The 26,101-nt window shown below is 40.0% G+C and overlaps 1 protein-coding gene and 1 long non-coding RNA gene across 3 annotated transcripts; one reads left to right on the forward strand and one right to left on the reverse strand.

Annotated features, from left to right (window-relative positions):
• Nucleotides 1-698: 698 nt before the first annotated feature.
• LOC125307683 lies at nt 699-12,433 on the reverse strand. 2 transcript variants are annotated; one of them, XR_007195751.1, is made up of 3 exons: nt 12,297-12,433; nt 3,339-3,432; nt 699-1,052 (listed from the first exon to the last, which is right to left on the reverse strand). It is a non-coding gene; the product is annotated as an uncharacterized LOC125307683 (long non-coding RNA). The 2 variants fall into 2 exon arrangements; XR_007195750.1 differs by lacking the exon at nt 12,297-12,433 and adding an exon at nt 5,638-5,718.
• Nucleotides 12,434-15,188: 2,755 nt separating this feature from the next.
• Nucleotides 15,189-22,121, forward strand: LOC125307679 (pro-cathepsin H-like). The gene is made up of 12 exons (XM_048263747.1): nt 15,189-15,319; nt 15,603-15,634; nt 15,730-15,835; nt 16,108-16,178; nt 17,491-17,595; nt 17,793-17,879; nt 18,363-18,418; nt 18,758-18,839; nt 19,041-19,109; nt 20,574-20,680; nt 20,997-21,122; nt 21,428-22,121. Exons 1-12 carry the CDS (start codon nt 15,241-15,243, stop codon nt 21,501-21,503), a joined length of 996 nt encoding a protein of 331 aa, XP_048119704.1. The 5' UTR covers nt 15,189-15,240; the 3' UTR covers nt 21,504-22,121.
• Nucleotides 22,122-26,101: the final 3,980 nt, after the last annotated feature.

Below are 26,101 nucleotides of genomic sequence, written 5' to 3' on the forward strand. Positions count from 1 at the left end.
CGCCATTGTACCAGAGCCAGCTTCAGGGTGTCCTGCACTGAAACATAGTTCATGGGCTCCAAATACAAAGTGAGCAGGAAAATAAGAATAGTAAACAAAGCAGTGACAGAAGTTTTCACAGAAGCTGCTGTGAGGCAATGTGTCCTTTAATTCCCATGGTCCAATGTAAAACCATTTGGATCCTTTTCCAATCTTGGAAACATCCCAAATGCATGTTCTGTCAGTTCTTTCAGCCATGCCAGACCTCTGCGGAACCGAACAGGAATATTCTCTGCTCTGTGTGCCTTATGATGCAGGTGTGTGGGCCCTGCCGAGGCCTGGGGAGACACCAAGTCCATCAGCTCTTCTCACTGAACATGATGCAGCAGCTCGTTCGTCTCCCAGGAGGTGGAGCATGAACATACTGTGCAAGTAGTCCTTAGCAGACTAGTGGTCTGTGAAACCTCTAATACTCATGGGCATGGAGTTTGTGTGTAACCTAGTGTCATGATACAGATATGTTTCAGTCACTTTAACAAAGCCTAGGTTGATCTTGATCAAGTCTAGTTAAAAGGAGATAAAAACTATTTTTTTTCTGGAATTCATATTTATCTGCATGTTCTGTATTCCATTGCATGAGGTCAAACAAGGATAATGTTAACAAATGTCATTGTGAAAATATAGAAAGTATTAAAGAGTATTATATAAATAAAAAAACACGCAGTATATCAGGTTTTATTCTGTTTAGACTTTACATCTGTGACATGTATTCAAAACATGCATTTCCAATGAGACCTACTTTGAGTTTAGTTATCAAGTAAAATAATGAGATTTAGAAACAGCCAATGTCAGAGTAGATATGATAAATATGTAATGGTACACTGAACAGTCAACAGACAGTGCCCATTTAGTGAAAGCCCCATCAGACCCCATCACTGAAATATTTAAAGGGCCACAGGAAACCCCCAAAATTCCCATGTCAGGGCAGCCAGCTTCATCTTGTCTCTCCTAAAGGCAGCTACTGGGAGAAGAGTCTCACAACCGTCCTTTCCTCCCGCTGTCATCTGTGACGGCTTAAAATAATAAGCACACAGTAAACACTCAGAGCTCTGTGTGTGTGTGTGTTTGTGGTGTGTATGTGGAGATGGTAATGCATTCGCTGAGGCAGGAGATGGGCAGTAGGCCTATATCTGATACTGATAATAGTATTTTGTAACTTGTAGTTTATTGGGTTGAAGAAAATGGCTCTGTATCTTATATCAATATTATATATTAATTGGTTTGTATTTTTGTATTTAAAAAAAAATACTGCAAAACACTCCTTATGAGAGTCTATGTGATGATGTCATAAATACGCATGACCATGGATGGACCCTTTAATTGGTGCTGACTTATGCCAAGCAGACACTATTTTGACCTGATTTCAGGCCAGAACGAGGCATGTAACGAAGCATTACACACGGCACTGATAAAGGCAACCAGTCCTATCGCCTCTATGCCAATTCTTATCAGAAAAAATGACAGATCACTGAACCAAAATGACATTAATAGATGGGAAGGTATTGGGTGACTTTAAATTCCCCTCCTTGTGGCATACCTTCCTGCATTCCATAGTGTGGAGGAGTTCACCTTGTCTAAATAACAATTCCATTTCCTTATTAGCTGCATACTTGAGGTTAAGGATGGCACATCAAGTTGATCAACTGACATACTGGAACCGACATACTGGAACTTTAAGATACATAGCCTTATGATTATCTTGTTCAGTTCTGCACTGGACTTGGATTAGGAACCTTGGGCACAGATATTTTAAAAAATACACATATGATTTTATGTTTATGTTGTCTATGAGTATGTGTGAACAATGACGATGATTTACATCAAATATATCTGTATTAGTGGTTAGTTCCTGCCTTCAATCCCTTTTCACTTAACAAAATACATATTTTTTTAAATGGCGGACATGCAGGGGCCAAATCCAACCCAAGAACCAGATCGACCCCATATTGCATTTCTCAGCTCTCTTAAAACCACATAACTTTCAGTGTCCCGCCGGCGGGGCGGTTACCCCCCTCCCCCACCTCCCCCCAACATTCTAAATCAATTGTATGCACCATATTGCTATGTAGCATAGTAATGTTATACACCATTTCAAAGCTTTGACTCCTGGGAATCCAAAAATGACCATTTTTTCATGTACAATCTGTATAGTGCTATATATTCTCAGATTAATCTTATTATGTCTCAATTAAATTTGATCCAAAATGCCCCCCTCCCCCCCTTCCGCTTTTGGTGTTACCCTGACTTCTGGCTGCAGTGTAGCTGCAGCACAATAAGTAGATGCAACATATTGGGGACTGAAATATTCACAAGAATCCATAGAAATTGAATCTTCATGTTGTGTTATCCAATATTAGTTGTACAGATGTACAGTCTATCTTATACACACTCATTGAACCAACAAAGTAAATGCAAAAATATAGACATTTTTGTAATCATTACATATTTAGTGTAGTCATTCCATATCAGAACCCCTGAAGTATAATCCAAATACAAGCATGAAACCTCAAAGTGTTACCTTTCATTTGAGACCAGGATTATGCTTCTACACAAAGGGGTTCATGTGCAGTAAGCATTTGATTGTCAGTATGCATTTTGGATAACAAAAAGTCCTATGGGGAGTATCCATAGGCATTTTACAAAACGCATGGGCATACCTTGGCAAATAATAGTCTAAAGCACATATATTTTCATTCTATATTGATCTACTTTTGCACACAACTTCACAAGACCTGGTGCTAGGGCTCAGTTGTGTTTCTAAGGGATATCAAGAGACCTAGAGGGCTGAAATGTGGTCAGTTCAGAGATGCTTGTAATCCGGCAGAAAGAAAAAACTATATTCTAGCCTCTGTAACTCTTAGTGAGTACATCACACATTTATTTTGACTGTTTCCTACGAAGACTAGAGGTTCTCAGCTTTCTATAGAGGTCCAACATTTGATGGTAGGCCCCAGAAGAGGTGGGAACAATGCCCTTGTAAATAGGCACAGTGCAATTTCAGGCAAAAACTTGAAATTCTTTTTGAGAGTTATGCTGTTAATTCAGTATACTATATTCCCACTAATACTATTTTCTAGAAATTTCAGATTTCTCCACACTTTTTCTTGTACCCTACTTTATTACTCTGTTTTTATTAACTTTGTGAAACTGCCAGTGAGTGCCAAAAATCATAGTGATAGTGGGACAGGATTCCTTTCTATAATCCCTTGTCAGTAGTAATGTTGGCTATATGTTTCACATTCTTATTTGTCAATACCATAGTCTATGCACAATACAGTTATGTTAGCATCAAGTCTTACCTTAGAAAATTTGTGGAATCGTAGTGGAACAAACTCCATGCTGTTACTTCGTTTAAGCTTGGAAATCTCCCAAATAAATGCTTCAAAGGGGTACCTTTGTAAAAAATGACAGTATTATAAAGCTATACAGTAGGACTAGCCCACAAAGCTGCAACAGTTAACAGAGAGATCTGGGACATTTGTAAGCTACACCCTCTACAATTACATATCACAGTGGACTAATGTTGTTTCAGGCTGTTCTCTCATGCCTGCCTTAACTAGGCCTACAGCTTTTCATACATCTTTTTGCACCTGAATACCTAGGCCAAGGCGTCTGGAAACACTAGAGAACTGGCAAACATTATCATAACAGAATTTATTTCACGGCTATATAGGCTACGATTAAAGTTCCCAGCCTATGGTTCACCACAACTTGCAATGCGCTATCACTACCACAGTTTGTAGCATTGTAACATAATCTGAAACTAAAATCAATGTTAGTTGTTTAGTTATGTTTAAAGACAAAAAGACAGACATAATGCATCAAAAACATAACCTTGTCATAGGCAGACTACAAATTTGTTGTTGCATGACAAAGTCCTGGACGTTCTATGGTCAATAAGGCGGTTGACATGATAGATCCACCGGTTGGTACAGTAGGAGGGGAGGTTTTTGCCATCATTCCCGTGTCCTAATACGTTGCCGTAATTGTATAGCATAGCATATCCTAAATCTACATACCTTCACTGCGGGCATACAATGTGTCACTCATTCATGTTATATTAATAAACCTGACACGATTTGACGGAATGCGGCAGAGTGCAAGTAAAATGCACCGGGTTCAACGTTAAGCAGAGTGTGAGTAGTCAAATGGTGTCTCTACAAACATATACCAGCAACATGATCGATAGGATTATAGAATTGGATGTTCAGTCAAGATACCAGAATCCTCCTTATTCACATGACGGCTATTGTGCAAACCAAAACGAGGCTACAGGGTAGCCTTCTATATCCCTAATGCACTTTCGGCACCCTGTAGCCGCGTTTTGGTTAACAATGGCTGCCGCGTGAACAATGCGAATTGTGGTGCGATCACAGTAATGCAATAGCTTGAGTGTGACGCCAGGAAAATTATACTGTGTGAACCATGAACCAGTCATCAGTTCTTACGGAGCCCCTAAGAGGACATAAGCAAAATAAAATCTAAAGTTTAGTTTCATGTGCGCACGCAAAACTTTCATGTGCGCACATGAAAGTGTCATGTGAAAAGGTTTTGCGTGCGCACGCGAAACTTTCATGTGGTCACATGAAACGTTCATGTGCGCACATGAAAGTTTCGCGTGAGCACATGAAAGTTTCACGTGCGCACATGAAACTACACTTTACATTTTTTTTTGCTCATGTCCCCTTAGGAGCTCCGTACATTCTTGAGAATCCTGAACTAGTAAAACGTGTTCTGCAAGTAGCCTACTCTGAGTCAACGCCCTTCACCTTTACGGTGAGTAGGCTACATGAGGCAGAAACATGGTGTCACACTCAAGTCAAGTAAACACTGAATCGACTTAAACCAAGTTTTGAAAATGGGGCATTCAACAACAGGGGCATCTAGCAGATGGCTAGTAATACATTTTTTGGAAAATAGATGAAATGTAAGGTTATTATGAGATCGCACTCTAAGCTTCGACAGTCAGTGAGATCTGGGACATTTGTAGATTACATCTTCTGCAACTGTCACATAGCCTAAACATTGTGAACTAACTTCTATCACGCTCTGATCTCTCATGCCTGCCTTAACTACTGATGCACAGTGAAGGAGAAAGTGAATAAAGCTGTATGGCCAAATAAAGAAGCTTAAATAACAGTAGGACTATGTTTACAAACCATCCAATATGTCAGGCTATATTCACATTTGGGACAAGTAATCAAAGTATGTATGGAATGACTACAAAAGACAATTTTGGTTAACAAACTAAATAAAGGAAAAACATTTCAATGCTTTCAATCAAAACATTGTTGTTGAAACTTCATTAAATGAACATTCGCTAGCCGATTGGTGTCATTATTATAAGCTATTGCATTCCTATGAGCCTACTTCAGATCATCTCCAAATAGCCTGTGATTATAGCCTCTATCCACATTTAGCCAAGTTAGGAGTACGACAGGCAGCAAAACGCTGCATTGACGAAATAGGACCAAAAAGTTTTTAGGTGGCTCACACACACACACACACACACACACACACACACACACATACACAAATATACACACATACATAATCATAGATATTAAAAGCATATGAAATTGTGCCATTAATATCTACCTCATTCTGTGACAAAAGTGCCTGCAAGATACTGTGAGAAGGAGCACTGAAAGGTCTTTTTATAGCCTAGGTATTACAGGGAATTTCCCTGCCTTTTTTACTTCCTTGTACTTTTTTTTCAAGCCATCTGATGTGACACCTAATCCCTCCCCCATTAGGCCTACTTTGCAAGGCTGTGTTGAAGCATACTATTCTAGTACAATTCATATAAATAAAGTTGGTGAATTAAAGGTGCAGTCAGTGATTTTAATGCGATTTTTTTTAATGAAATTTCCCCCACGGGATCAAAAGAGTGTATATATACTTATATACTGATTTCAAGGCATAAATTCTGGGGGCCTCAAAGAGGGCCGTAGCCGTGAATCCCACAATTCTTAGTGATTTTACGACACAATTCCGAACACTAAAAGGAATGGTATACTCCTCCGTCACATTTGCATTGTTCGCGAATAGGTGATAATGAGTGCACCTGGGAGAGGAAGCCTAGGCTACATTCCATTATTATTATTATTATTATTATTATGATAACACATTATCTGGGATAGGCGAGAAGGCCTAATCATTCAGAGTAAACATGGTCTAGTGTTATCCAATTGCGTGCAGTGAGATTTTTAAATGCATGATTGTTGCCGCCCCCCGAGTTGGGCCATTACATTTTTCGTGGCCAGACCTTAATCTTTATAGATTTTCCAGGGTCTGGATTTTCCAGGCTATGCTTAGGTTGATGTTTGCAACAAAAACGCTGTGGCTAGAAGGAGACATGGCAAGACAAGACCCTATATGGAAAATGCATATTATTTAATGAGGTTTTATCACTGAAAACGATTATTTCTGAAAACTTTGGCCAAAGTTGAGATGTGGGAAAACTCATGGTTTCACTTTCATCAAGGGAAAACCGAGTGTTGCATTGTGACATGTTGTTCCCTCCTTCGTTTGAAATCTCTGATTGACCACCCGATCGAGGGATTTGCGACAGCCTTTCCCAGCTGTTTATAACATGTTTGTAGCATATCAGTGTTCAACAGAATTATTTTTAACTCATTGAATGCCAAGCTGTTTTCGGAAGCTTTGTCCTAGAGTGCCAGCAATCTAGACCATTGTTGATGATTTTTGTACAGCCACAGCATATTCTGTGTTATAGCTATGAACACATACAATGGCTCGTTTGAAAGGTGAGACTTTAAGCTCTCAGTGGGTGCAAACCGTGTATTTCTACACGCCTCTGTTCCTGAAAAATCCCAAGCTAAACAGTGGCTAGTTTTCATCAAAATCCCTGTTTTTTTTCTAGAAATGGAGATATTGCGTCTTTTATGAGTCACTATCACCGACATATTCGGCACTCTGGCAAGTGCGTGTGCCCTCTTGCAAGCGCGACTCGGCCTACCACCCACTCCGCTAGCCCCAGCTCGTGGTGGAGATGGAACTCCCTCCTCAGCACGGTGTTCAGTCACTCCTTGTAATGTTTTTGACCTGTCGTGGTCAGAGTCATCTTTTCTTAGTAGAAAGGTGGACTCATCCAGCGTTGTCTGGCGAAAACGCACCTGCTGCAATATCTTTTTCTTCGACTTTTTCATTTCTCCCTTCAGCACCTGAGAAGTGTTGCCTGCAAAGTTTCTGGGAAGAGATCTAACGAGACCTGCCACCTAGTGATAAACCCACGAAAATAAATGACCTGATTTTGACCTGGCGTGCATGTCACTGATAGGCTAATCAGTGACTGATTCGAAACAAAGCGGCAACCATCAAAAGCCGAGTTACAGTTTTTCTTGATTGCTTTTACCTGCTTAAGTAAACTAGAACCCACTTGGTCTTCATGACTACTTTCTTTGCACAGCAGAAGTCATCTCTTGCGAATGTGTTCACACATTTTCATTGGGTTCACACATTTCTCACACCCTTTTGCAAAACAGTTCACACAGGTGTCATTCAAAAGCCCCAAACTCTATTGGTTTTCCCATGCTAAACAAAAGGAAAACATCTTTTCACAGGTGGTATAGATTCCTTGCATAAGTCTGAATCTCTGATACACCTGTGTGAAACTCCCTTGCACAATTCTTCAATCAGCAATCATTCATTATACATAAGAGATGTCTGTTCTGTGTTGCTATTTGCAAGTATGGATCTAATGCACATTTAGACAAAGTACTGTATTGCCTATTTGGTGAAGAAAACAGTACAAAAGGTGTTTACTGTAGGTCTATTTTGATGAAAAATGACAAGTTGTAGTTCAATGAAATTTACTGTATCTTGATAGGTATTTACTGTATGTCTTACATGTCAATGGCAGTTACATCTTTATTCAGTACATTTAGTCTTTTCACAGTTTTTTTCTGATAGGCCTACCAGAAAAATGAGAAAGTAATGGAACAGACAGCAAAAATGCTCATTTTGAGAACTAGATTTTGCATTTTGTTGTCCAGTGTGTAATGATTGATTAAAGAGTGTTTTTTAATTGGCAACAAGTTGTAGTGTTTGAAGGCAAGATTTGCTTTTGCTGCATGTTTTAAGTGTTTTGAGAGAATAACAGCCTTTTGCAAGCAAAATGTGTCATTTTGTCCAGAGTGCTTTTGTTCAGACACGGGTGTTAACTGTTTTGAGAGTGTGATTTCAGAGTTGACACAGGTATCAAAACGATCGAGAAAAACTGTAAGATCAAACGTCCAGATAAAATGTCCAGATCTTGCGTTTTCATTAGTTTTCGATCGTCATATATTTCATTTCCATTCATCACAGAGTTCCCAAAATCACATATAAGGTGTGTTAGAGTGTCTAGTTTCGTAATTAAAAAAAAAAAAGCTAAAAACGTAATATTACGCTTTTGGCACTCAACGCATGGGAAGGAAAAACGTAATATTACGTTTTTGGCACTCAATGAGTTAAAAACGGAGGGGATATAGGCTATCAGTTTTTTCCTAATAGCCTACCCTACTACGTATCTCTTAGATTTCGCTAATGAGTGTTGTAGGAGATATTGACGGCACAATAACTTTTACAAAAGACCAGAGAACAATGTTAAGGCATTTGTGGAGAAGAAGGATGGTTCGTGTGTTCTTCCTACACCTTCGTTGCTCTGATTGGTTAGGTCTATCCAATTGAGTGCAGAGGCATTCCCCCCCTGTATCGGTTGAAACACGCCCCATAATTACATCCCAATGGAGCAATATCAGACTCATATTCTGACTAGAATTGAGTATGGCTACGTCAGGCTAACGCAGAAGCGTTTTCAGTTGGAATTGTGCGATCATTGGTCCAAGCTGCCAAGGTAAAAAGTTCCCTCCCACGTCTTTCGGTTTCAAACAAGTTCGTAGGGATTTATTTGCATCAATAAACCAAGTACAATAAACTAGTACGTAGATAGACCAAGAAAAAAACCTTTATATGCTGGAATTGTCATAAACTACCATGCAATTTTTTTTTTTTAAAGTTCATGCCTGTTTTGTTCACGCATTGTATAAGTATTCATTGATGTCTGGAGAACTATCAAACATTACCTCATTATCAAGGCCAATAAGTGGGAAGAGTCCATGTTCATATGACATTTTTAGACTTTGGTATGAGCTCATATTCTCTGCAATTTGCATGTCTGTTTATTCTAGCCTAAGAGGTCATGCGCCGCATCATCAGTAATTGACGTGATGCGTGAGTGAGCAGGACGTCTCATCTCTCATATTGGTCTCTCCTTCATTCCTCCATCCTCCTATCGTTCCTTCCTTGTTTCCTTCACAATATTAATTAGAAGGAGGGGATAGGACCGGAGGGAGGGAGGGAGGAAGGAAGGAAGGGAGGGAGGATGGACAAAAAGACAAATGAGAAGAGGCCGAGATGTCCTGCTCAATATTATTGATGATGGTATCAACCCAGAGGACAGTATATCAAATGTAGCCAGTCAACATTCAAACAGGACAGCACATAGCAGCAGATCAAGCTCCACTTCCTCTGCAAAAATTCAGAGGCAGAGAAGGCAGTGCTGCTTGCCCAACGACAGCAACTGGAAACCATGCTCGCGGAGTCTGCAGCTAAACTTGCGGGGCTACAGCCTTCTGATAGCCGTTCGAAGGTAGAAACAGACTGGAACCATTGGCAAAGGAGTTCAATCCCATACCTCAGAGTTAACCCCATCAGATCCAGCAGTTGTCACTGCCAGCCAACAATCCATTACCAACTATAAGGCCACCCCAGGGAGTTAGCCAACACCTTGCAACTTGACCAAAGGAGTGGACATCTCCAAACAGACAAAGCCATCGTACACTGGAAAGGGAAGCATTAATATCGACTCTGGAACCCATCATTCAACCAAAAGATCCGAGGCAGTCGGAAGACCTCCTTACAGTTATGCAAAGGGAAAATGAAATCACATCAGCACTCGTCCGACAACAACTCATATCATCATTGCCAGCCAGAGATATTCCTTTATTTGATATAAATCCGCTGCAATATCTTTTATGAAAGCATTTGAACAAGGAGTGCAGGAGAAGGCCAGTAACTGTCTATACTACCTTGAGCAGTTTACTAGGGGTCAGCCAAGGGAGATCCTTGTTCAAAGATCTGGTGAAAATGCTAAAAAGACGTGTCAGCATACTATCCGATCCCCTGTATGGCGACATAAGCAACTTAGCAACTGGAATAACTGGATCTAGGGTTGTTAAGGTAGTGGTAGTGAAAAATGTAGGGTTTGCGATTTATCAAATGTTATTTTGAATTGCTTTTACGATACTCATTGCAATCTATTGATGATTATGCAACATTTCAGGAGTACACTTATTTCTTCTCTCTTCAATCTGTTTTATGTCCTTATAGTAGCAGCATGCCAATATGACAAGAAACTGACAGAACACAGCTTCAGTGAGGCAGTGAAGAAGTGGCTGCACTATGCACCTGAGCGGCAGGGGGGATGAAGTGGGGAGGATCACGAGTAGTGTTTTGAGGTCTAGCAGCGAAGCCTCTAATCCCCATGAGCATATTTACAGACCTGTGTTTGTGTTTTTGTGTGTGTGTGTGTGTGTGTGTGTGTGTGTGTGTGTGTTGGTGTAACCTCAGTGTAGTTTGTGCGTGTGTGTGTGTGGGTGGGTGACTTCAGTATAGTGTATGTGTGTGTGTTTGTGTGTTACCTAGTCATGATATGAATGTTTTAGCCCTTTTACAAAGCCCAGGTTGATCTTAAGCAGGTCTATTTAAAAAGGAGATATAACTAAAGTTTGTCTGTATAATTCACATGACCAATGATAACTAGTTATTTCTTCTGTTTGAATCTGAATAAAATAATAAAATATACTAACCATTTACTGTAATTAAAAAGTCATTTTCGGATCAGAATGTACCACAAAGGGTTTGCTCTTTTCTAAAAAGCTTTCATCGTCATGTGTAAAGTTTCTTTTGCTCTTCAATGAGATTTAGATGAAATTCAGAAGTATTCAGATTTACCTGCAAGTTTTGTAGTCCATGTTATTCATGCATAACGTCATTTTGTTAAAAATGTGCCAGGGTCTACTTGCAGGTTCTGTTAGCCTCTGTGTTGTAAAAAGACATACGAATCCAAAGGACACCACCAGGATGTTTTCATATTCGCCCCAACCATTGTTCCAAGTGTGTTTGGAAGTACAGAGCTCCATGCTCACTCTCTTATTCGCATAAACAAACACACTAGTGTCTCTGATCTGTGTTCTTGTGCATAGCTCAACTGAATCTTCTGATCTGAACAAAGGTCCAATAATGGGAGTTATCCATAGCCTGTATGTGCATATATGTGTGTGTGTGTGTGTGTGTGTGTGTATTCCATAAACTGTATGTATCCATGGGTGTCATGAAGTGAACTAAAAGAATTAAAATGTAGGGTCTGGGCACTCACCGTTGGCAGTGCTCAGTCGGAGGGGTGGGATAATCGGTTGTCTTTCAAATTCCCTCTGCACACAATAGGACAGCTCTGTCCCATGCGTTTTCCCACCAGCGGAGCTAGTTGGCTAGTTTAAACTTTTGCCAACTTAAAAAAAAGCTTAACTCGTGTCACGTTGTTCGCCAACAGCAACATCCATCTTCTTTGTTTTCAAGTAGCAGGGAATTCAAGGCAAACCGTTGCAACTCTGCCATCAATCATTATGTTAAGCCCGCCTAACGTCTCTATACACAATGTGATTGACCCTATCAAAGTTTAATTTTTCCAGCTCGCAAGCCAACGGAGAGTTGCTGCCTAGCTGCAGAGTTGCTGCTAGGGTGCGTCTGGATTTCTAGGCTAATAAAAACACACATCAAGATAAAAACTGGGCCATATTACGGGAACGTTTTTAAATTTGTGTAAAAATAATCTGATGTGAATGTGAATGAAAACACAAAAGTCACATATGCTGAATAAAAAAAAAAAAAAAACAGATGACTTTGCAGGGCAGTGGGAGGTCATGTAAAAAGTATACAATGTTAAAAAGTAATACTAACTCCGACCCAAGAACCAGATCGACCCCAAGAGATATTGTCTGATATATCTGCTCTTTTAATTCAGTATACTATAATCCCACTACCATGTCCAGATGTTCTCATCTGCTAATTGTAGCCTACTTTATTTATATAAACTGTCAAAGTTTACTTGTCAGTAGCACTTTGAAAATATCAGGTCCATTGTCTACATTTCTCATACTCTTATTGCTGAACTTAGTAGCATCAAGTCTTACCTTAAAATATTCTATCCACTCTTCCTGTGTGTTGAAGTTTGGTTCGAAGATCCTCTGAGTTGTTACTCCGTTGATTTGGGCTTTCCATCTCCAAAATGAATGCTCCACTGAAGGGGTCCCTCTGTAAAGATGACAGTATTATAGAGCTGTACACTAGACCTAGCCCACCAAAGCTGCAACAGAGATTACAGTGAGATCTGGGACATTTGTAGGCTACACATTCTGCAATTATCTATCTAAACTATCATTTACATTTTCATTTATTCATTTAACAGACGATTTTATCGAGAGCGACTTACATATGTCAGTAATATTACAATGGCCATTGTCCCGGAGCAATTTGGTGTTAAGTGCCTTGCTCAAGGCACAACGGTGGAAGCCGGGAATTGAACCCACAATTTTACAGGCTACTGAATGCTAGCCCAGCTCCTTAACCACTACGTCTAGATGCCAGTACATGTACCAGTGTTGATATTGCAGAATCGAATCCAGTTTAATGCTAATTAGGCTACATGTTTGCAGGCTGTGGTCTAGGCCTAGTGCTCATGACATATAGGAAACGCTCTATGTTAAAAATTACTGGAACACTGGAGTTCTCCTTTAACTTCTAATGCACAATCAAGGAGAATGTGAAAGTTCATATAAGCTGGATGAGGAAGCCTGAATTACAGGAGGCTATATTTATAAACCATCCAATACCACTGTATTCATATCTGGAACACATGTCCACTCTGAGAATGATTACATCCAGATAACATCCAGGACAATGGCATTATTTGCCAAAAGGTCACGGAGGGATTTGAACGCGATATTAGGCTACTGCAGTAACATTCCACCCACGGAGATAGCTGCGTTGCTAGTTCACGACGCATTGTAGCCTACATTGAAGTGAATACGCAGTTGTCCAAAATGTAAGGGATAACGGCCGCTGAGGTGTCCTATCATAAGGAATTAATGGACGAGGGTGAGAGGCAAAGAACTCCCCGACGCGCAGATGAGTTGCCTCCACCCAAGTTTTTTTTTTTTATTACATTGCATTGCATTTTGTAGAAATATATAGTGTAAGCCATGCATGCATTGCTTGGAAATATTGAGATCTAGTAAATCAGTACATGGACATCTGTAAACATGATGTGCCAGCAGTATTATGACCACCACCAGCACTAACACACATACAAATGCACACAGATACTCACTTACACACACCCACGCCCAGATACCCAAATTTGTATATATACACACTCACACACACAGGCATAGACATGTACAAGTATATTGCAAACGAACACACACACACACACACACACAAACTGGCACAATGGCATGCACACAAGTTTGCACTCTCTCTCACACACACACACAAGCACATGCACCTACACACACAGGAACACTGGCAATACATAAAAGCTTGTGAAGACGCACCCACACACACACATACATGCTGGTAGGCACACACACACACACACACACACTGAAAAAATCTAGACTAGACATACACAGCGATATGTGTGTGACCACTGCAAAATGGCAGAAATGTACTTGTGCAATATCCAGACAAATATTTGGTCACCAAAGTATATTTTCAGTTGCTGCCACTTTGTCCAATGTTGCAGACTTATATGGCACAAAGGTTTGTGACCTTTTAGAGAATATGACGATGAGTATGGTTGTGGAACACAGATTTTGAATAACTCATGAAATCTACGTGTACATACAGTCGAATTGCACCATCATTGACCAACCAAGAGGGAGAGCATGTAAGAGTTGTAGTTTAGAAGGAGTTGTAGGAGTAGGGGTGAAGAAAGGTTGAGAAGTGTGATTTATTTATTTTTTGATACACAGCACTGTGGCAGTCATATTAGATATGAGATTCTGATCTTTCCTGTTGTGTAAATTTAGAGGCTTGGATTGGCCTCTGTGGCAGTACATGTTGTACTGTGATGGTAATTTTGATACCACAGATGAATAGAAACCCAGTCAGACCAATAGTATGAAAATTCAGGAACAGAGTTTACTTACAATGATGCGCATCAAGGGAGAGACAGCATGACTTCACCTAAAGATCCATCAGCTGCTCTAACTAGACAAGGAAATAGTTGGCGTTGGTCATCCCATCTCACGTGGACTACACTGAATCAGACTCTGATTTGTGGCAACCTGACAATCCGGAGCAGATAGCTACTGATGCAGGCATGCAGAACAGTGAAACACTGCAAAGTCATAATATTCCCGCTTATCTCTAAATACAGTCACACACAGATATACACAGGGACAGTACAGATATACAGTCATTACATAGAATCATATTTTTAGTATCAAAGTGACCCACTAATGAGAATTGCAGAACATTAAACCACCTATTGGAATATTGGACATAATGTTCTATTCCACTTTCTCGCAGCTGTGAAGGAGTGCCTTTATGGATCCCAGGTACAAAAAGCTGTGTGTTTGCAACTGAACTGCCACAAGCCACTGAACTGCATCTTTGTTGAATCTCACTTCATGCTGTGTAATGTGAAATAGGCTTGGCTGTTGATCGGCCACTGTGGGAAATCCCCTATAATACAAGGAATTCAGCACCTTTTCCTTCACCTAATTAATTAATTACTTAATTATCTTTACAATCACTCTATGTTTGTGTATGGTTATTATTATAAAGACGTACTACCATTTTATCATTTTATTTTTAATTTCTTAACCTACACCAGATCCCTGACTCATACAGCTAAGTTTTTCCCCAAAATGTATCGATGAAATCAAAGCGAGTTTAAATTATTATTGGATGGATGTGGTCATGTTTCAGCGGTCATTGAGGCAAGTGTCAACCAACCGCGCGTTCAGAGCGGAGTCACGTGATGTACACAGTCACTCGTTGCGAAATGTAACTGGAGATCACCGATCCTGATGTAACCAACCAAATACAATTTGGAGAGTGTGGGCTAGAATGGCGATGTTTATTCTCATTTCTGGCATATTGTCAGTCTTACACGTTGCCTATTTAAACCCTGTATTTTCACCTGAAGGTAAGCCATTAGTTCATTCGCTATAGCCCAAATGGCGCTTCACCAAATGCGTCAGGCTATTTGTGAACGGTTCTGGGATTGATAGCACAAAACCCGTTTTGTCTGTCTGCCAGCCACCCAAGCAGCAGTTGGATCGGGCAAAGCAAGCACAATTCATCACTGCCCGGAGAAGGCGATCTAGCCTATGAACACAGAATGTGGTGTCGTTTGTTGCAGGCGACTTGCTGAACTTGCTGAAATTCTTTATGAAGAATAATTTCATCTATGCCTTTTTATCTTTCAGATGAATTTCATTTTAAAACGTGGATGGCCGAGGTAGGCTCGCTTTGTTGTAAACTCTGTTATTTATTTATTTTTGTTCATTTAGGATAAGTCATTTGCTATGTGATTTTGATTGTTTGTTTGTTTAGAATGGGAAAACGTATGACTTACGTGAATACTACCACAGGCTGCACATCTTCACCCAAAACAGGAGGAGGATCTTGGAACACAACGCGGACAGACCCTCATATACCAGTATGACTGATCACACGTGTGGGCCTTTTTAAGTTCTGTCATACCATAACTCTGCTAAAAGTAAACAAGTGTGATGGGTTATTCAGATACTCAAATCAACTTCAATAAAAATTCTCATATGATTTTACTTTTGTGATATTAAAGTGTCTGTAAGGAATGAGGACGCTAGCTGAATTGTGTAATGTTAAAAGTTGGTGATGGTGATTTATCAAAACTGATATTTCTCTCTCTGTCTCTGTGTTTGTGTGTGCTGCTTGGCTGTATTTGTATAGTGGGGCTGAATCAGTTCTCAGATTTGACCTTTGCAGAGTTCAAAAAGGCCTTCCTCCTTCACGAGCCTCAGGTTTGAATTCTCCTTTCAAAATCCACTCAAATTGTTCATGTGAGGTACAATAGGCCTTGGCCTTTGTTCACACTGAGATACATATTTGTTCTCTCCAGAGGAACAGTTACTTTGGGCTATTTGTTGGATGTATTTGTTGTTATGTTATACACCTCAAGTCAAGTCAAGTTTATTTCATCCAGATGGAAATTGCAGTGCTCATACCCACCTTAATGCCTATAAAAACAGTTGCATAAATATATACATCAGCCTCTATAAGAGGGTGCAAATAAATTATCACAAATACAGTACAAAAAAGAGCATAAACACAATACAAATAGACCATAAATACAGTACAGAAATGATAGAAATGTACATTTAAAGTGCTTGTTGTGCTGTCTGATCGAGGTATAAAAGAGAGAGCATACCGCATAGTTCGCGTCATAGTCTACCACTACGTTCCATAACCCTATCAGTCAAATTACCATGAAGAGGGGTGACCATGGTCCCTCGTTATTTTCTGTTTCATTTTTGCCAGGCGGTCCTTACTTTTATCCACTGTATTTAACTCCCCCACTATTTTTCCAACCCTTTTAGTCACTCTGTCAATCCTGGCCTTCTCAGTTGCCCCAGCATTCCCACTACAACCCACCACACAGTAACTCCAAACACTACATATCACTGACAGAAAAACATTCTCACCACATCAGTATTTACCTTAAAAGACTGAAACTTCCTCATACAATATAAACATGGACTTAATTTTTCCATCAATAAGTTAACATGATCAGACCATGTTAGCCTCTTGTTACCCATTGAAATATGTGTTAAGTGTTCGCTTGTTGATAAGTTAGTACATTTGCACCAGCTTCATTAAAGGCACAGTCAGCGATCATACACGATTTCAAGTCCATTTTTGTCACATTCAGCAATCCTCTCCTTATGACCACTAGCTGCCCAAAAACCCGGTCTTTGTAGGCAGCACAGGCTCTGAAAACTGGAAACAAAGTAGGGACAGACTGTCCACCAAACAAACCCGAAACCCTGTGTGGAGTTTCTCTGGGAATATTGAAGGGAGGGGTGAGCTACCTGTGTGGTGTGTATTGTTTGGTCCTTGGTTAAAATATAATGTATTTTGTTTTGGACAAAAGTGTCTGCTAATAACTTTAAATATAAACATAAACTAACAATACTTCCTACGCAATCACTGACTGCGCCTTTAAATATATGACACCTGATTTTAATGCCTGTGGCTTATCCATATCCACCACTGGCTTGTCTCTCCAGCAATAACTACAATGTTAGCTGCTCTGTCCCTTCCCTGTGTCCTCAGAACTGCTCTGCTACTACAGGGGGCCACCCTCGCCAAGCAGGGCCCTATCCAGATTATGTGGACTGGAGGACCAGAGGAGATTACGTCACTCCAGTGAAAACCCAGGTGTGGGATGGTTCTTATATAGATGCAATAACATGCCAGTGTGTGTGTCTGGTGTGATCATGCTACACTTTAAGTATGAATTAAGTATGAATGTTATGAAGTTATAAGACTGTTAAATCTGTGTGTGTGTGTGTGTGTGTGTGTGTGTGTGTGCATGCGTGCGTGCGTGCGTGTGTGTGTGTGTGAAACACCTATAGGGTCACTGTGGGAGCTGTTGGACCTTCTCCACCACTGGCTGCCTTGAGTCCGTCACAGCCATTGCCACAGGGAAACTCTTGGAGCTGGTAAAACACACACACACACATAAGCTGCTTTCAGACCTACATGTAAGTCCGCATGTTCTGCGGATGCCAAGCGGTTGGGCCGTATATCTGTACAACATAACCGGCCATTTGGAATTTCGAACTTAGCTGTTACATTACTCCCCTCCTAGTATTTAAGACGGACATTATGTAAATGACCTTGTGTCTGAACGAAGTGAAGAACATGCAGAGATTCTGTTCATGTGTGTGTTCAACCACGTTCAACCTGACCACACAGAGATTCTGTTAATGTGCGTCGGTGTCGTTCATACATATGGCCGCATAATGTCTCCATGGTAGCATGATATCTGAATCACTCGAAGGGTCGGACCTCCGTTTGACAAAGGTCCACATACTGCAGAGGATGTGTCTGAAAGCAGCTATAGACACAGACTCCCACCCAGACATTTCACAGGCGCAAGTAGGCACACATACCTTACATGTGGCATGTGTTTTTTTGTGCAGTCAGAACAGCAGCTGATAGACTGTGCCCAGGACTTCAACAATCATGGCTGCTTTGGGTAAGTCTCTCCTTAGTAGTCTGCATTGGTGTACACTAGTCAAGATTAAAATGTTTGTTTGCTCAGTAGTGCACAGTGGGAAGGAAGTGAGCATGATTGTGTGTAGCAATACTCAGGGTTTTGGGTAACTTCACCTCCTAAACTCCTGCGGCCAAAGATAGGGACCATGCAATTAGTGTTCATTTAAAACTGCAATCGGTTTTCATGTCAGAGGTTCAACTCCACTCATGCAATGAAGTTATGTTTTAGTTTGTGTTCTGCTGAATGTGCATGTTCAACATTCAGTCTTCTGTATATGTAGTGTGTATGTATGAAGTACAAGTGTAATTTCTGTTCCAGAGGACTACCAAGTCAGGCATTTGAGTATATCAAATACAGGGGTGGCCTAATGACAGAAGATGGCTACCCATATAAGGGACACGTGAGTATGTCTGTTAGTCATCATCATAGTCATTCATGATGTTGAAGAAAACAAACTTTTGTGTTTGTTTTGATATATTCACTTTTTAGCTCAAAGCAAGGTAAACAGCCTTCAGATAACAGATAAACAGATAAACTTCTCTTCTCTTCTTTTCCTTTCTCTTCCCTTTGCTTCTCTTGGCGTTTTGTCTTTTATTTGAAGGACAGCACCTGTAAGTTCCAGCCTGAACAGGCTGCAGCATATGTCAAGGATGTTGTTAACATAACCAGAGTAAGTGCTTTCAAGGCCTCTGCTGCCCTCTCCTGGCTTAAAAATAAAAATGTTTTTGCTATTTTGAGTGAACTTGAGCAGAATGTCAGGTTTAGGGAATAAACCTTCGCAGTATTGTTTTTTAAATGGATATTGTAATTTTCTGACTATTAACCAAGGTTTATACATTTAGTTTGTAACATTTCTTCAGGTATGAGGCTAATACACAGGGATGGGATATACATGGGAAAACATTTGTTTTCTTCATTCTTCTTAATCACTTTGAATGCAGCGCTGTTTTCGGAAGCTTTGGCCCAGAGTGCCAGCAATCTTGATCATTGTTGACGATTTTTGTAGAGCCACAGAGTATTCTATGTTATAGCTATGGACACATACTATAGCTTGTTTGAAAGGTGAGACTTTAAGCTCTCAGTGGGTACAAACCGTTTATTTCTACATGCCTCTGTTCCTAAGAAATCCCAAACTAAACAGTGGCTAGTTTTCATCAAAATCCCTGTTTTATTTCTAGAAATGGAGATGTAGCGTCTTTGATGAAATATGAAGTGTTGCCTGTAAAGTTTCCGGGAAGTGACCTAGCGAGACCTGGTGAGACTGCCACCTAGTGATAAACCCACGAAAATGGCCTGGTTTTGACCTGACGTGCATGTGTCACTGATTCAACCCAAAGCGGCAACCATCAAAAGCAGAGTTTTAAGATTAAATGTCCAGATAAAATGTCCAGATTGTGCGTTTTCATGAGTTTTCGATCGTCATATATTTCATTTCCATTGAATCACAGAGTTCCCAAAATCACATATAAGGTGTGTTAGAGTGACTAGTTTCGTAATTAAAAAAATGAGTTATGAGTAAAGCACGATCTGATTCTGATTCATATTGGGCTATTGGGAACTGCAGTTAATACACAGGTGTGGTTAATACATGTTTTTTTTTTGTTTTGTTAATTTGCATAAAACACTGTCCTGCGGTTTGTACACAATGCGGCTAATACACAGAAAATCACTGTAAATGAATTACTTAAATCAGGATGTTGAATCAGATTGAATATAATCATATAGCTCTAGTAGAAAGTTAGCAACAACTGGTATGCTTTTACACATCCTTATCTGGCATTACTGTGGTAAACACCTACACATTCCTACACACGCACGCACACACACACACACACAATGCATTTACACTATCCAAAGCAACTTACATATCAATTGCATTACAAGGGACATTGTCCTCAGAGCAACTCAGAGTTAAGTACCTTGCTCAAGGACACAATAGTGAAAGTCAGGTATTGAACCCACAACTTTTCTGGCTACTGCATGCTAGCCTAGCTCCTTAGCCACAATGCTCCTACCACCCCACCGTATCATGTCATTAGACTGGATCTAATTCAATGTTATATATATATATAAATATATGTGTGTGTTTATACAATATGTGTGTTTTTGTTTATGTTTGTGCTTGGATGTCTAGTATGATGAAATGGGAATGTTAGATGCTGTGGCCAGGTTGAATCCAGTCAGCTTTGCCTATGAAGTGACGGCTGATTTTGTGCACTACAAAGATGGCATATACAGCAGGTATGAGCCACAAACTACAAACAGACTGTACAACCACTCTCTCTCTTTCTCTCTCTCTCTATCTCACCACTACACACTTAAGAACTGAGCATAAAGCACATCTCATGCACTTGGGAAAACACACACACACACACACACTCACTCACACTCAGTCTTACTGACTGACGAACAAACACACACATGCACACAAAGTATCCCCATACTCAGTACTCAATTACTATACCTCTGATGTGATATATCTCTCAGGTCATGAATTTCAACCAGTAGAGGTGTTGATATAGGGGTTGATATGGGGTTTTGGTCTTCCATCACACAGCACAAAGTGTAAGAACACCACAGAAACGGTGAATCACGCAGTGCTTGCTGTGGGCTACGGGGAACAGGACGGAACCCTGTACTGGATTGTCAAGAACTCCTGGGGAACCTCCTGGGGCAGAGATGGGTAATGAATCATTTGTGCTTAATTGGTACACAACAGACCCAACTCTTCAAGTCACTACACTGACGTGCCTACTGGCCCACAAACCTACTATTAAAATTAAAATGATTAAAAAAGACACCAACATCACTTTATTTATAATAGATGTTAGATTTCCTGCACTTATGGTACATGACTCCTGCGTAACTCCTCTTGTTTTGATTAATGCAGGTATGTCTGTATGAAAGCAGTTTTCATAAGACTTGTTTCACACTCTCACACCATCTTAACTGTGCTTCTGTCTTTGTGCTGGTTCGTTCTTGTCTCAGGTACTTCCTTATAGAGCGAGGGCGGAACATGTGTGGTCTTGCAGCCTGTTCCTCCTACCCGCTGCCACTGGTGTGAACAGGCTCCTCTCCTTACAGTGTTGACGAGGGCGTTCAAGGCGATGTGCACGCACAGAGGACCTATTCTGCAGCAAAGGGAATTCTCAGCAAAGGGAACTCGCCACACTGAAGCTCTCAGATACAAATCGTACCTACAAGATTAGAATGTAAAACAATGTTACCATACTGATGTTTTTTATGTGCCACAGTATGTTTGCACTTTTTCTAGTCAAGGAGTCAGGCTGCTGTATGACTGTTTTTGTGTGTTATATGTGTGAGTGTGTTTAGCCAAACTACAATGGGGTTTTAGCAGTGCTCTGGTATTCACATATTCCCATTTGTACTGACTGTGTTGTTAGGTCAACAACACAAATTGTACAATGTAACATTACTAGCCTTTTGATGTTGGAGGGTTTATTATTATCAGTTTTGCCAGTTGAAAAGTTTTGATTAACTTCAATTTTATGGCCAGCAATCTACAAAATAAGAATTAATGGGGAACAGGGAATAAAGAAAGAATTACTGTGTTTGTAGAACATTCAGATGGTCATGAAAATCTTGTCTAGCAACTTTGGACATCTACGTAGCTAAATCACCAGATTCGTGTATTGCTGCTAATAAAGCCTGTGGTTTTTAACATGTGTGGTGGAAGAAATTAGATTGAGTCTTTGAATACATCTTTACGTATGTCTTTCAAGGTGGAATCATTGTGGACAATCATGAGAGACACTGGTGGTAAAGGTAGTTTAAGAGGTTAATTTTCCATCAAACATTTCCCTCATATACAAATGCACAAACATATCCTATAAATAACCAAAAGTTTTTTTGGAATTCACAATATACTATATCTATTATGTTTAAATAGACTTGAGGGCTGGCTTAGATAAAATAATGCAAACAGGAGTCAGGTGATTACTCAGTCCAGATTAGGCTTTAATGACTTGTTGATGAAAGCAATGAATTAACAAACCTAAAATTAGGCCTTAAATGATCTAGTCTTCATAATCAATACATTCCATAAACAATTAAGATAAAATGGGTACAACAATGGCACTGTTTATATTAGGTAAAACATTTAACAAGTATATACACACATGTTAATTATGTCTCAACAGTGCAGTGTGGTGAAATACATATTAATGAAAGCATATGACCTGTAACAAAGCTGTTCTAAAGGAGCCTAATCCTCACAAGGTTTCTACACCCTGATGCTGCTGCCCATCGTGCTTTTCCAGTGGCAGTATTTCAGTCACAGCGGGGGAGCAGACTTCCTCCGTGTGACCTGACCTTGCTCTCATTCAGCGCCTCTCTCTTCCTCCTTTTCAGCTCCTCTCTCCTCATCTTCTATTTCAACCCCTGTTGCCTCTTCTATTTTAGCCCTTGCCTCCTCTTTCTCTTTTTCATTCCTTGTATCCTCTTCCTCTATTTTAGACCTTCTCTCCTCTTTCTCTTTTTCAGCTTGTGTGTCCTCTTTCTCTTTTTCAGCCTCTGCCTCCTCTTCCTCAATTGCAGCCCCTTCCTCTTTTTCAGCCCTTCTCTCCTTTTCCTCAATTGCAGCCCCTCTCTCTTCTTCTATTTTAGTCCCTCTTTCCTCTTCCTCCTTTTCAGCCCCTGTATCCTCTTCCTCTTGGCAGATCCCTCTCTCCATCCTCTCCATCCTGTTTTCTTCTCCTTCATCAGCCTCACCTTCATCCTGCTTTCCCACACTCTCCTCTGCTGCCTCCTCCTGGACGTGAGTGGGAGTGCGTTTTACCTGTTGGACTAAGACACAGGCAAGCTCACACACTATTTTCTGTATCCCTTTCATTCTGTCATAGAGAATCAATGTGTGACTTATAATGATAATCACAACAATGATCATGTTTTATAAAGATAATCTAAAGAGTCAATTGTAAACTCCCATACTGTTATTATTTACAAGCAGCCCTTGGACTTACTCTACCTCTTTCTATGTTCATCATTACACATGGCAGACATGGCAACATACATGCAAGCTCATAGATTATGTCCTAAATCTACACAAAAGATTATGACATTAAGATGTAATGGGTTATACCTTTAGATTTCCCTTTCTTCCCATCTCTGCTCAGGTAACATGAGGCCATCAGCAATGTGACAAAAGGCAGGCACCGCAGGACAAAAACGATTACATCCTCTTGGACAATTTCTGACACGGCAGCCCCGCTTTCACCAGAAGCAGCATCATTAGATCCGTGCTCTCCATCTGTTGAATAACAAAGTTTGTCGACAGACTTTAGGTGACTTTACTGGTTGACATCAACAAAACAACAAAAACAAGGCTGTCCATAAGAAGACCTGTGGACAATCCAAGAGAGTTGAAAGAAATGTAATGCATGTTTTTTTAATCTCTCACCATATTTGTCAGAGGATTCTCCATGTTTATCTTCCCTTTTCAAAGGAGTGACAATCAGCTGTGTTCCAGTTCCATTCTCTATGCGCAGTCTAGGTATCTCAAAGTACACAATACAGACATACAAGCCAGAATCCTTTGTCTGGACACTTTCAATGATCAGGATAGGACAGGTTTCTTTGACTGGCCGGCCATTGATTTTCTGCCCATTTCGCCACCAAGTAATTTTTATAATGGCTAATTCACTGAGATCCAAACAGCACTGGATCTGTGCAGACTCTCCCTCTGTGAGTTTAAGAGTGGAAGGAGATTGGTGGACTTTAGTGTCCATTCCTGTGACTAGAATTAAAGACAAACCAGAGAACATCAAAAAGTGAGTCTGATCAATCACAGGTATTATTTGTGGACTTATTAATCATCAATCAATTCCACTGCGACATTACAGAAACACATACGTAGAAATAAAAATAATCGGCATGGAAAGGGATTCACATTCAGAAACATAAAAAACACACAACTGTAATGAATGATTAAGGCAACAGTTTAAGTGCAATGATTTACTTATAGATTTAACCAAATTATTAAAAACATTTAGGCTTTATGTCATATAAATCAAATGCCTCAAAGAGGAACTAATGAAGACAAAAAATATTTGTTCATCAAAATGTCATACCATTTAATAAAAATGCTTTCTTTTTCTCTTGAAAAAATGTACGCCATGTTGTAGGAAAGACCATTGTCAGCAAGGTCTTGTCCGTGTACGACCATAACAAATAAGCATCTTTGACTTTGAATATTGAATGCTTTTACAACAAAAATCAACAGATGACCATTTCTACACCTACTGAGACCTCTTACCTAATAATAAAAGGCTGAAGACTTTGATCAGTGGCATCATCAGAAAAACGTTGTAGATTACCATCTTGTCTTGATCGAGGAGGCTGTTGCGTGTTCCGGGTTAGCTGGCCTGTTTCTTCACCACAAGCAGGGCTGAGGCATCTATTGGGGTCCTTTCAGTTTGCGGAAAAGACAAGCAGTCCTCAACACCACAATTGCCTTGAATGCAACCGGTTGAATATAGGCCTACAGTTACATCCATTTTCCAGAGGCCATTATTGAATCTTAGTTTCTAAGAGGAATTGAGATTTTGATTAAAGTCAGATCAAAGAAAAAAGTGTGATTTATAAAGCTCCCATGACCCATCATAGATTTTTGAACATACAATGAAGGCCTCATTGTAAACCGGACACTCCCTACCCCCCCCCCCAATTAAGCATCACACATCCAGACATCAAAAAGGAAGTGGTCAAACACTGCATGCCTATCTCTTCTTCTCACAAGCAGGAAGTCGCTTCTGTAAGATGCAGGTTAAGCAAACCACAGAATTATTTTTTATTTTGTTTAAAAAAAGGCTTCAGCAATCAAGGGGGCATCAATGTGCTGTGAGTGACCATGTCTTGACATTTTACTATTTGCTTAGTCTAAAAATCAGGCATTGTGAGATGTATGGCTATATGCAGTGTTCTTTATGTTTAATATCACAATTCAAACCTGACAGATATGTACCTGTTAGGACTAGACTGTCTAAAGTTCAATGTCTATTCCTATTCATGTTTTGTTTCAGATAATAGTGAACAGTGCAGTGCTTTTGGGGTTTATCATAGGCTTTATTGAATAGCCTTGAGCGCTTGAAGAGTGGAGTTAGAAAGCGACTGTAGCCCGCCTTCCTAGATAATGCAAGACAGGATTGGACAGTTTATGATAGTAATCATTAGCCATACGTCCACATGATCTAATAACAAGAATATTAACACAATAACATAACAGGATGTAGGCAATTAAGGCCTAATTATGTTGATGAAAAGTTTCACTTTTTCAGTTTAGGTATAGTCTAGACAATTATCTAGTTGACAGACATAGGAGCAAAACGTTTTATTTCCACAAGTGTTTCAGGTCTCTGATCCACAGACTAGTGCCTGCTAGTGAGACTATTCCCAGCCTTTTAACAAGTCCTATCAGGATCTACGGATACCACCCAAAACAACAGAACTGCAAGTGAATAACACATCAATATGGTGGATAATAGCAAAACAATGATCGCAATAAGGGTAAAAACTATAGATAATAATGCATTAACTATTTTCCACACACTAGAGCTAGACAGACACACACAGGGGCAGAACTTCATTCACTGATTGAACCAACCAATCAGTGGTTTTGTATGTGTTGCGCAACCCAGTGGGAGT

The sequence above is a fragment of the Alosa alosa genome, chromosome 14 (assembly GCF_017589495.1).
Source record: "Alosa alosa isolate M-15738 ecotype Scorff River chromosome 14, AALO_Geno_1.1, whole genome shotgun sequence".
In the NCBI taxonomy this organism is placed as follows: Eukaryota; Metazoa; Chordata; class Actinopteri; order Clupeiformes; family Clupeidae; genus Alosa; species Alosa alosa.